General features: G+C 37.8%; 1 protein-coding gene across 1 annotated transcript in view; it reads left to right on the plus strand.

The window, feature by feature from the left end:
- Positions 1-10,662, plus strand: part of LOC119572950 (synaptotagmin-15-like) — a gene marked incomplete in the record, with an annotated part of 47,959 nt that extends 37,297 nt beyond the window's left edge. The window contains 4 exon segments of the mRNA XM_037919907.1: positions 2,319-2,411; positions 9,069-9,134; positions 9,744-9,882; positions 10,430-10,662. Coding sequence (XP_037775835.1) covers positions 2,319-2,411; positions 9,069-9,134; positions 9,744-9,882; positions 10,430-10,554 — 423 coding nt within the window.
- Positions 10,663-12,500: the final 1,838 nt, after the last annotated feature.

Raw genomic sequence — 12,500 nt, forward strand, 5'->3', positions numbered from 1 at the left:
CCAAAATTTAAAAGAAAAATTATTAGTTTTTACCCTTTTTATTAGAAAGTAGTAGTAGAAATATTCATTTTATTGTTATTTTTATTTTTATTATTTTAGAAAAATATGGAAAGGAGTTTTAGTATCTTTTTAATTGTTTTTTATTATTTTTTAAATTTTATTTTAATAAGTATAGTATAGTAGTAGTATCATTATTATTTGTTATTAAAAAAATTAAAATTATTAGTAGTATTTGGATATTTTTTTTTTTTTTTTTCCCTATTTTTGGTTTTGTAATTTTAAACCCTTTATTATTTTATTTTTAAATTTTTTTTATTTTATTATTATTATTATGAAATTATTTTTATATTTATCATTATTTTTAATTATTTTTAATTATATTATTATTATTTTATTTTTATTTTATTATAATTATTATTTTTTATGATTATTATTTTTAATTATTATTATTTATCTTATTCGTCTTTTTTTGGGGGGCTTTTTGGTGTTTTTTTTTTTTTTTTTATTTTTCTCTTTTTTTAATTTTTTTTTTTTTTCTTTTTTTTTTTTTTCTTTTATTTTTTTTTTTCCCGTGTTTTTTTATTAAATTTTTTATTTTGTCTTTTTGTGTTTTTTCTCCTTTCCTTTTTTTTCTCTTTCATCTCTTTCTTTTTTTTTTGTTTTTTATTTTAACCCTTTTTTCTTCCTTTTTCTTTTTTTTCCTCTTTTTTTTCTTTTTTTCCTCTCTCTCTCTCTTAAACTCTCCCCTTCTCTCTCCCCCTTCTCTCTCCCCCCTTTTCTCTCTCTCTCCATTTTCCCTTCTTTCCTCTCTCCTCTCAATCTCTCTCCTCTCTCTCTTTTTTCTTCTCTCTCCCTCTTCTCTCTCTCCTCTTCGTCTCTTTTTCTCTCACCTCTCTCTCTCTTCTTTTTCTCCTTTTTCTTCTTTTCTCCCCTTCTCCCCCTCTTACTCTCTCTCTCCTCTTCTCTCTTTTCTCCTCTCTCTCTCTCTCCCCTCTCTTTTCTTCCTCTCTCTCCCCTCTCTCTCCTCCTCTCCTCCCTCTCTTCTTCTCTCAAACCTTGGGTCTCTCTCTCTTCCTCTCTCTCTCTCCTCTCTCCTTTCTCTCTCTCTCTCTCTCTCTCTCTCTCTTCCTCTCTTTTTCTCTCTTTTCTCCCCCTCTTCTCTCTCTTCCTCTCTCTCTCTCCTCTCTCTCTCTTTTCCTCTCTCTCTCTTCTCACCTTCTCTCTCTCTCTCTTTTCCCTCTCTCCCCTTTTCCCTCTTCTCTCTTCTCTCCCCTCTTTTCTCTCTCTCCCCGCTCTCTCTCTCTCTCCTCTCATCTTTTCTCTCTCTCTTCTTTTCTCTTCTCTCCCCCTCCTCTCTCCCCTTCCCCTTTCTCTCTCTTCCTCTCTCTCCCCCTTTTCTCTTTTCCCCTCCCCCTCTTCCCCTCTTTTTTTTCTCTCGCCCTCTCTCTCCCCCTCTCTCTTAACTCCCCTCCCCTCCTCTTCTCTCTCTCTCTCTCTTTTTCCCCTCTTTTCTCTCTCTTCCTCTCCTCTTCTCTCTCTCCCCCTTCTCTTCTCTCTCTTCTCTCTCTCTCCTCTCCCTTTCTCTCTCTCCCCTCCCCTCTCTCTCTCCCCTTCTCTCGGCCCTCTTTTCTCTCTCTCCCCCTTTTTCCTCCCCCTCCTAAACCCTCCTCTCTCTCTCTCTTTTTTTCTCCCTCTGACCTTCCCTCCCTCTTCCTTCTCCCCACTCTCCCTTCTCTCCTTTTTTCCTTTTTTCTCTCTCTCTCTCTCTCTCCCCCTCCCCTCTCTCTCTCTCCTCTCCTTTTCCCCTTCTCCTCCTCTCTTTTTTTCCTCTCTCCCCCTCTTTTTCTCCTCCCTCCCCCTCCCTCTTCCCCACTCTCTCTCCTCTCTCTCCCTCTCTTTTCTCTTCTCTTTTCTTTTCTCTCATCTTTTCTTTTCCCCTTTTCTCCTCCCCTTCTCTCCCCTCTCTCTCTCTCCTTCTCCCCTTTCTCTCACTCTCCCCTTCTCTTTCCCCTCTCCCCCTTCTGCCCCTCTTTCCTCTCTCTCTCTCTCTCTCTCTTTTCTCAGCCCCCTCTCTCTCTCTCTCCCCCTTTTCCTCCTCTCCCCTCTCTCTTTTCCCTTTCCCCTCTTCTCCTCTCTCTCTCTTCGTCCCTCTCTTCCCCCTCCCCCTCTCTCACCACCACACCACACCTCCACCACACCTCCACCACATCCCCACCACTTTTTTCCAAACCACTTCTCCAGCCAACAGGCCCCAAACCCCCCGGGGAAAGGAAAACGAAGATCCACGCGACCTGGAAGAGAAGTTTAACCTTTAAATCCCTCGCCAGCTTGGACAACTCGAAATGACTCTCTGCTACAACGACAACTTGGAGCGCCTCACGATCACCGTCGGGGCGGCCAGGCAACTGAAGGTAAGGGAGGGGGAAGGGGAAGGGGGATTGGGGGAGAGGGGGAAGGGGAGGGAGGGGGGAAAGGAAGGGGAATGGGGTGGGAGGTAGGGGGTAGGGGGGGGAGGGTATTTTTAAAAAAGGGTAGGGGAGGGGGGAAAGGGGTGTGGGGGGGGGGAGGGGGAAGGGGAAAGGGGAAAAAGGGGTTGGGGGGGGGGAGGGGGAGGGGAAGGGGGGGTAAGGGGGGGGAGAAAGTTAGGGGAAAGGGGTTTTGGGGGGGGGGGGAAAAAAAGGGGGGGACGGGTGGGAGTTTGAGGGGAGGAAAGGAGGAGAGTAAAAAAAAAAAGAAAAGGAGCATTGAAAGAAAAAGTATTGAGACATACAGGGTGACTGACTGACTCATTGACTGACTGATGACTAACCATTTTTACTGACTGCCCGATTGCTTACTAACTTTTTGACTGACTTTACTGATTTAAATGAAATGCTGAAACTAACTGACTGACTGACTGAAATAACTAAAAGACTGACCCAACTAAATGACTAACTAACTAACTGAAATGAATGACTGACTTAACTGACTAACTGAAATAACTGACTGCAACTTTACTGACTTGGCTGCTGACTGACCCGACTAATTGCCCTTTTTTGACCCGACTAAATGAAATACTAACCGATTGAATGACTGCTGAAATAACTGACTAAATAAATAAATAACTAACTTTACTGACTGAGGAAATGATTGATGCTGCTGACTGACTGACTGACCCGATGATTTTTACTGCTAAACTGACTAAACCCTTTCTGACTGACTGATTGATTGACTGACTGCTAACTGACTAACTGAAAAATGACCCTGCTGACCTGATAACTGAAAAAACTGACTGACTAAAACCCACTAACTAACTAACTAACAACTAACTAAAATACTGACTTTTACTGACTGACCCGCTGACCTTTACTAGACTGACTGACTTTACTGACTGACTGACTGATTTACTGACTAACCCCGGACCCCAGACTGAAACCCATTGACGGCTGCTGACTAAATTTACTAACTGACTAACTAAAAATAACTAACTAACTGACCTTTAAAATGACACTGACTGATTGACTGCTAACTTTTACTGACTGACCCGATTTGGGTTTTACTTTACTGAAAATAAACTAAATAACTAACTTTTTAAATAACTAACAACTGAAAATTGAAATAACCCCCCAACTAACCCAAAATTTTAACCCAACTAACTAACTAACTGACTGACTGATTGACTGACTAACTGACTGACTAACCGATTGACTGACTAACTGACTGACTAAATAACTTACTGACTGACTGACAACTAACTTAAATAACTAACCCGGACTGACTGACTGACTTTAATTTACCGGGCTGACTTAACTGCCCGACAACCGAATTTACTACTAACGACTGACTAAAATAACTGACTGACTGACGCTGGGCTAAAACTAACTAACTAAATAACTAACTAACCCATTTAAATACTAACTAACTACTAAATAAATGACTTTACTGACCCCCAAAATTTCTGGGCTGAAATGACTTTACTGAAACCCAAAAAGACAAAACAGGCAGAATCGGAAAAAAGAGGCGAGAAAAAGAGGCAGCCGGGGGCCATTTTCCCCCTGATCCCCAAACCCCCTTTAAAAAAATTTGAAAAAACTTTGTCTCGTTTATCCGAAAGCCAATCCAGCGAGAAAAATTATTGTTGTTAACATCATCATCCGAAATTATTATTATTATTGTTATTGATGTTATTATTATTATTGTTTTAAATTTTACAATTTAATTTTTTATTGCTATTATTTTTTATTAAACATTTTGTTATTTTTATTATTATTATTATTATTATTTTTTATTATTTATTATTATTATTATTATTTTTATTATTATATCAAACATTAAATTTCGATTAACTTATTATTTTTTGTTGTTGTTGTCATTATTATTATTATTTCATCACCCCACCACCATCATATCATCATCTCATCATCAAACAATTTATCAAACAAACATCATCATCATTCAATCACAATCACATCATCATCATCACCCTCCACATCAAACACATCATCATCTCACATCACCACACCCTCCCATCCCCCCACCATCACCGTCACCGTCACCATCAACCCTCAATCTTTATCATCATACTACTATACCCAAATAAACTAAACAACTATAAATTTCTATTTCCACTAAAAAATACAACTATTCAAAAAACAAAAAACTTTCTACTACTACTACAACTATTCCTAAAAAACACTACTACAATTATAACTCCACAACCACACTTAAAAACTACTACAAACCTTTTAAAATACAACCCAAATAAATTAAAAAACTACTACTACTATCACCCACAACTCACATCACGTTTCAAGATCACGAAGGAGAATAAGAATAAGAAAAATCCCAGAACCCCCCCCCCCCCCCCCCCCCAAAAAAAAAAAAAAAAAAAAAAAAAAAAAAAAAACGTACACAATCGCAAAGGGAAAAGAAGATTTTTAGAATAAATTTTTAAACCGGGGCCAGGGGTCCCCAAACGAAAGGGGGCTATTAGGAAACTTGTGGATATTTTTTCCTTTTTCAAAATTTTCCGGGCCTTCGTTTTAAAATATTTTTTTTTTAAAATGGGAAAAATTTTGGAAATGTTTTGTTGGTGTGGGGTGGTTGGGGAGGTGGGGGGGGGGGGGTCGTGTGTGTGTGTGTGTGTGTGTGTGTGTGTGTGTGTGTGTGTGTGTGTGTGTGTGTGTCTGAGTATGCGTGTCAGTCTGAGTATGTGCGTGTGTGTCTGTCTATCTGAGCATGTGTGTGTGTCTGTGTGTGTGTATGTGTTTACTTCTCTGTGGCCGCATATATGTATATATGTATATTTAATCGTGTGTTGTCTTTCTCTCATTTTTTATTCTTATTGTTTACACAACTAACATATAACGAGAAATATTGTCCCGGTTACATGACAGAGTATTATTTCCTGCAAAAAAGTAACGTCTCTTCACTTTATACAGGAAATATAGTTACTGTTACAGCGCTAACTTAGTAATAATGTCAAAGCAAAACTTGTTGACAAAGTTTGTGGCTGTTGTTGTTGTTATTTTTTTGTTTGTTTTTTGTGTGTGTGTTTGCCAGTTTCCGGTTTGTAATCGAACCTCTCTTTATTTTTATATTGAAGAAGGTGATAAGTAATGATGATGATATGTTGACGATGATGATGATGATGTAATGATGTTATGATGATGATGATGATGATGATGATGATGATGTGATGATGATGATGATGATGATGATGATGATGATGATGATGATGATGATGATGATGATGATGATGATGATGATGATAATGACCTTAAAATGAAAATAAGAAGAAGAATAACAAGAGTATTATTAATGATAATAATAATAGAAGTAATTATGATAATGATAATGATGACAATGAATGTAAATATTTTTCCATTTGGTTGCTAAAGTGCAATGATTTGTTTGAATTCTGTTTTCTTTATGGATTGAAGGAAATTAAAACTGATAGATTGTGATGCTTATGGGAGAGTTGCCAATGAGTAGATTTTGGTAGTTAACAAGATTGGCATGCAAATATAGGACAAAATGAAAGGATTTATAAGGAATGGGATCATTTACCGAAATTGGGTCTGGTAGGAAATATATTCGCTCTCTCTTTCTATCTCTATCTCTATCTCTATCTCTATCTCTATCTCTATCTCTATCTCTATCTCTATCTCTCTCTCTCTCTCTCTCTCTCTCTCTCTCTCTCTCTCTCTCTCTCTATCTCTCTCTCTATCTATCTCTCTCTCTCTATCTATCTATCTATCTATCTATCTCTACCTCTCTAAAAATAATAATAATAATGATAATAATAATAAAAAATAATAAAAAAATATATAAAATAAGAAAATAAAATAAAATAGAATAGAAATAATAATAATAATAATAATAATAATAATAATAATAATAATAATAATAATAATAATGATAATAATAATAATAATAATAATAATAATAATAATAATAATGTAGCCTACTAGCCTACAGGACACAGAAAGAAGCTTACCTTTTCTGACTACTTTCCAGTCTAAAAAAAAAACGGGCCATGGTGCAATAAAGTTGAGTTAGAGAAAAGAAATACATGACTGGCAAATGCAGAGAGAAAATGGAAGATCAAAGAAAAATCATACATAGCTGTTAAGGATCGAGCCGGTTCAGATTACATGCTATTTTTAAGAGCTGGAGGCTGTGTGGCAAGTGGGTAAAATGTCAGAAAAAAAAGTGGAACCGATTGCACTTGTTCTGATTGCTCTTATTCTCTTATTCTTATTCTGACTCTTATTCGCGTGTTCTCCTTTTTTTTCTGGGTCTTATTCGCGTGTTCTCTCTCGCTTCTTCTCTTTCTCTCTTGGTCGTTTTTTTTTCTCTCTCTCTCGCTTTCTCCTCTCTCTCTCTCTCTCTCTCTCTATCTATCTTCTCTCTTCTCTCTCTCCTCTCTCTCTCCTCTCCTCTCTCTCTCCTCTCCTCTCTCTCTCCTCCCCTTCCTCTTTCTCTCCCTCTCCCTCTCCCTCTCCTCTCCCTCTTCCTCTTCCCTCTCTCTCCCTCCTCTCTTCCCTCTTTCCCTTCTTTTCCCTCTCCCCAGTCTCTCCCCCTCGACATGCCAGTTTCTTTTTGTTGCTCATTAGTGAATATGAAAGCTATGTTCAGCCTCTCCTTCTTTCGCCATCATCCAGGAGAATTAAATTAATTGTGACACAGAATTTGTTTGTCTCCGCGATCTCTATGTTTGTGAAAAGACCTGAAGAGAATGAAGCAAGTTGCTTTTTTCTTCTAGACATCAGACTTTTTTCTCCATTTTACGTAAGCAGAGGAAAATGTAGCCACCGTATTATAGACTTATTACCTAACTCGAAAAGGGTCATCTTATTTTTAGACTAAGTAGTTTCATCTCATTATGGGAGGGAGAGGGTTATAGGTTGGATCTTATGTCTTCAAGTTTACAGACAACCTAAGTACAAGTAAAGTTGAGTAGTTTAACTAAGATAAGTCGAGTGTTATAGATACACCAATCGTATTCATAACTCACCTTATCTGGTTATTTATACTAGACTTATCTAAGCGTTACGGCTGGACTAAAGTTACTCTTAAGGCTAAACTGAATTGAGGGTTTAGAATGGACAAAGCAAATTCTTAAGACTAGAACAAGCAAGTTCTTTAGACAAGCCTAGAACTGGTATTACGGTCAGATTAAGCGAACCCTTACCGACTTAAACAAGGGGTTCTTAACCCAACCGCCCCGGATTTATGCTCTGTCCCCTGCCTTTGTGTGAACTTTGTTACATACAGATGGCTCTACATGTGCTCAGCCAGCAAGGAGTCTATCCGTAGATCCTAGTGACCGATCCTGATTTCTCCATTCCTTGAATTAGTGGGAAAATCTGTTTTTCTTTTTAATGCAATTGATATCGATACTGTTATTATTGTTATTGACGTTACGATTCTTAAATAGTTATTTAAATCTCAATAATATTTAGACAATGAAATAATGCTAAAAACACTTTCCAAAAGTCGAGGAGAAGGGTAAACAGGTGAGATACGTAGGACTAGTAACTGACTCCTTGGTGACTAAGCACTTATAGAGCCATCTATGTGGAAATACAATAAATAAACTTGTATTACAGTGGACATGGCATGTATTCTTGTCACTCGTGGTTTAAGACCAAATCAAGCTGAATCTGAAAACTAGACTAAGGTAACTCTTAAGGCCTTAACCTTAATTCCAGACTGAGTATACTTAAGATCAATCTGAAGTCATTTCTAAGACCAGACTTAAGTCAACTCCTGAGACCGGACTAAACAAAATCTTAAGTCCAGACTCCTAAGACCAAACTAAGTTCATTCCTAAGGCCAGGCTAACGCTTAAGACCAGGCGAAGTCAACTCTTTAAGTCCAGCCTCTTAAGACCCAAACTAACCTTGAAACAACGCCACGCTACCCAGGCCTACATAACACTTCGGAAAAAAAAGGTTGCCAACACTGCTGAATCATGTAACCTCCTTCCCACCTCCGTTGTTTAGGATGACACCCTCTTGCCACGCGAGATTAAAGCGGATAGATTATATAATAGGTGACGGGTAATTCGGCAGCCCTTGATTTATATGCTAATTATTTATATATCATCACCTCCTTCCCCCTCCCCTTCCCCTCTCCATCCTCTATCCCTTGGTTTATATTAGACTCTGACAAATGTGATCTTAATGCCCTTTTTTTTACATATGTAGGTATGGTGGTTTATATTATCCCGTTAGGTTATGTAATGAAAGAACTTAAGCGTTTAATTAAAAAGAAACACACCCAGAAGCAGATTTTTTTTACCGTTTGTTAGGTTTAGCCCATGGAACGTTGTAAAAAAAAGAGTGTGTATATATATGTGTGTATATATATATATATATATATTATATATATATATATATATATATATATATATATATATATATATATCATAAAATTCCCTTTCACATGTGTATGCAGTGAATTCTCTGATAAGAAGAAAAAAATCATAAGATATTTTCAAATACTGAATGAAGAATATGATGATTAATCCATCGAAATATACTGAAGTAAAAGATGAGTTTGATTCGATGCTTTTTTTTCAGGTAGAGGACGACCGGTCCGACAAAAATGAGTTTCAGGCCCGAATTGCTCTCATGCAGCAAACCAAGGTAAGAAAGGAAAGGAAAGGGAAGATCAGAAGAATCGATAAACGGGGGATGGGGGGAGGGAGAAACATAAGAGCAATATTATAAGGACATCGTGGATTCGTCTCATTATTCTTGTTATCTGAGAAGACGCAAGAGTTTGTCTTTTTGTGTGTGCTAACGAGGGTAAGAATTTCGTAATCTTTCTATATCTCTTGTGGTACTTCACGAAAGGAATGCATTTATTCTTTTTTTGTTTGTTTGTTTGTTTGTTTGTTTGGCAGAGCTCTTATTAAAACGATCTCTGAAGATGTTTTTATTATTCTATTCAGCTTTCAACATAAACTAATACAGGGACCCCTGAAATTAAAATGTCCGAAGTAACGAGATATGAACATTTCACTATCTCTTTCCCATTCTCTTAAATATCACTTCCTATTTTCTATAACTGTTCCCATTTTCTATTATAACACTTCTTATTTTCTGTAATAACAATTCTTCCCATTTTCTTTGATAACACTTCTTCCTATTTTCTATAACAATTCTTCCCATTTTCTATAATAACACTTCCTCCTATTTTCTTTAATAATACTTCGCATTTTCTACAATGAGTTTTCATTTTCTATAATACAGGTGACTAAAACAAAGAAAACGGGTGTGGTGAAAGGCACAGACTCGCCTTCCTTCTACGAGAGTTTTAACTTCAAGGTGGCACCAGATGCCCTCGATACAACTGCAGTGTGTGTTACTGTTACTGTCGGAAAAAAGTCTGGTAAGTTACTATTACTTTCGCTAAAATGTCTGCGAGGATGAGAGCATCTTTAGAAAAAAAAAATGTTGTGTGTTGGTGTTGTACAACTTTATATGTGCATTTTCAACTATACGAATAAGATGCCTGGCACAATTAGTGTAGATTATGAGAGTTTATATCGGCTTACATTATTAATCCTTCAAGCTAGTGTAATATTGTATGATAATTATGGCTGTTTTTAATTATCTCAGCTAAACTACGTTGCTAAAATTATTCTCACAGTACAGTATTTTCGTTAGGAATTTAAAAATCATTATAAATCAAAGTGATGAATCAGGAATACCACATTTGCCTCTAAAGTCATATAACGATGGATGTAATAATTACACCAGAAACATAAATTATTTCCACTGCTTTACTTAATATGATCTTGTTTATTAACACTAACTACACTCCGTTCAGTCCCAGATAAGACAATGACTATATATCTTTTTTATCTCAAGCTTTAAACATGCTTCATTTTGTTCTGCGTAATTTATTTGTCATAAGTAACTCGTCTTTCTTTCAGATAACGTTGTGGGTCGAGTTCAGCTGGGTTCTTTCATGTTCTCCCGCGGGAAGGCACTCGAGCACTGGGACCAGATGGTAGCCAGAAAGAGGGAGCACGTCAAACAGTGGCACACACTCTCTTAGGCTATTCTCATAGGCTCTGTGTTTCCTTTTTTTCCTTCTTTTTAGTCTGAACTCCCCTCCTTCTCCTCGTCCTCATCTTCATCCTCCTTCTTCTCTTCCTCTTTCTTCTCCTTTTCCTTCTCTTCCTCCCCTACCTCATCTTCATCCTCCTCCTCTTCCTCTTCCTCCTCCTCTTCCTCTTCCTCCTCCTCTACCCCTTCTTCCCTTTCCTCTCCCTCTCCCTCCTTCCCATTCCTCCTCCTCTGATCAAACCGGGACATACATCCTCTGTTAAAATTGCTCTCTCACTTAATCCTCTCCAGAACCTCCTCTCTCCTATCCACTTTGCAGTCTCCCCAGCTCTCGTCTAGGCCTCCCTCTGCCTTCGTGTCTTACAGGAATATTGAATCAATCCCTCCTTGTGAAGGATTATAAAGTCTTTTGCAGGCTTCCCTGTTCTTGATTCTGTTCTTCTAGTCGTTTCATCTCTCTCTCTCTCTCTCTCTCTCTCTCTCTCTCTCTCTCCTCCTCTCTTCTCTCTCTCTCCTCTCCCTCTCCTTCTCCTTCTCTTCCTCTCCTTCTCCCTTTCCCTTCTCCCCTCCCCTCTCCTCCTCCTCCCTTCCCCTTTCCTTCTTCCCTCTCCTTCCTTTTCCCTCTCCCTCTCCCTCTCTTTCCCCTTTCCATTCCTTTGGCCTCTCCTTTCCCTCTTCTTCCCTCTTTCTTCCTTTCCCGCTTATTTTTCTATCTCTTCCCCTAACTATTGGCTACTTTTATTCATACTGTCACTTCCTTCAACTTATGTATTCATAAGTCTTAGCCACAAATCACATAAGCTTTTAATTAACTAGATTTATGTTTCTCTATTAACTGTATTTATTTAAAGAGTGGGGACGCACACACACACATATAGTATGTATGTATTATGTCTATGTGTGATGTGTAGCATGTATGTATTTTGATGATGCGTGCATATATATGATATGTACTTATGAATGTATTTATACCACACCTATGGTATGATAGATAGAAGTGTGATATTTGTATATTATATATATATATAATATTATATATATATATATATATATTGTGTGTGTGTGTGGTGTGTGTGTGTGTGTGTGTGGTGTGTGTGTGTGTGTGTGTGTGTGTGCGTGTGTGTGTGTGTGTGTGGTGTGTGTGTGTGTGTGTGTGTGTGTGTGTGTGTGTGTGTGTTGCGTATGTGTGTTTGTGTGTGTGTGTGTGTGTGTGTGTGTGTGTGTGTGTGTGTGTGCGTGCGTGCGTGCGTGCGTGCGCGTGCGTACGTGTGCGTGGGTGCGTGCGAGCGTGTGTGCGTGCGTGCGAGAGCGTGTGCGTGCGTGCTGCTATTCCAGCATCTGCTGCATATTTCTTCAAGGCTCTTCTATATTATTTCAATAACTTTAGTTCCCTTTCTTTGTTTCCTTCCTCAAGAAATCCTCCCTTGGAATTTTATCTGATTGTTGACCTCTGACCTAATACTAAAATGTTATATGATCGCTATTTGCTAATACATATAGACATGGAAAGATTTGTATGATGCATCATGTTCCTTGAAAGGTGACACATTATTACTTTTGTTATCTACTTCGTACAGGTCATGCAAATTAGAAATATAACTATTTAAGTTTACCCTTTAATTTTTGCCATTTTCTCTAACATAGTATTCATCAAGAGTTATCAAGATAAAGGGAGTAACAATTTTATTTTCAAACCAAAAAGTTTGTTCTAGAATTCCCATCTTTAACTTTATCAAGGATTTGATTTACTGCTTACTTATAATGATGTTATTTTATCCTTGTGTTACTTCCTCTCCCGTCACGTTTTTTAGGATCTTGACTCACCCCCAACTCCACCTTAAAGTTCTAAATAATGAAAATCTCTAAAATATATATATATATATATCTGTGACGTTAGTACTCTGCCCTCTGTGACGTTAGTACTCTGCCCTCAGA

This window comes from Penaeus monodon, chromosome 5 (genome assembly GCF_015228065.2).
Source record: "Penaeus monodon isolate SGIC_2016 chromosome 5, NSTDA_Pmon_1, whole genome shotgun sequence".
Classification (NCBI taxonomy): Eukaryota; Metazoa; Arthropoda; class Malacostraca; order Decapoda; family Penaeidae; genus Penaeus; species Penaeus monodon.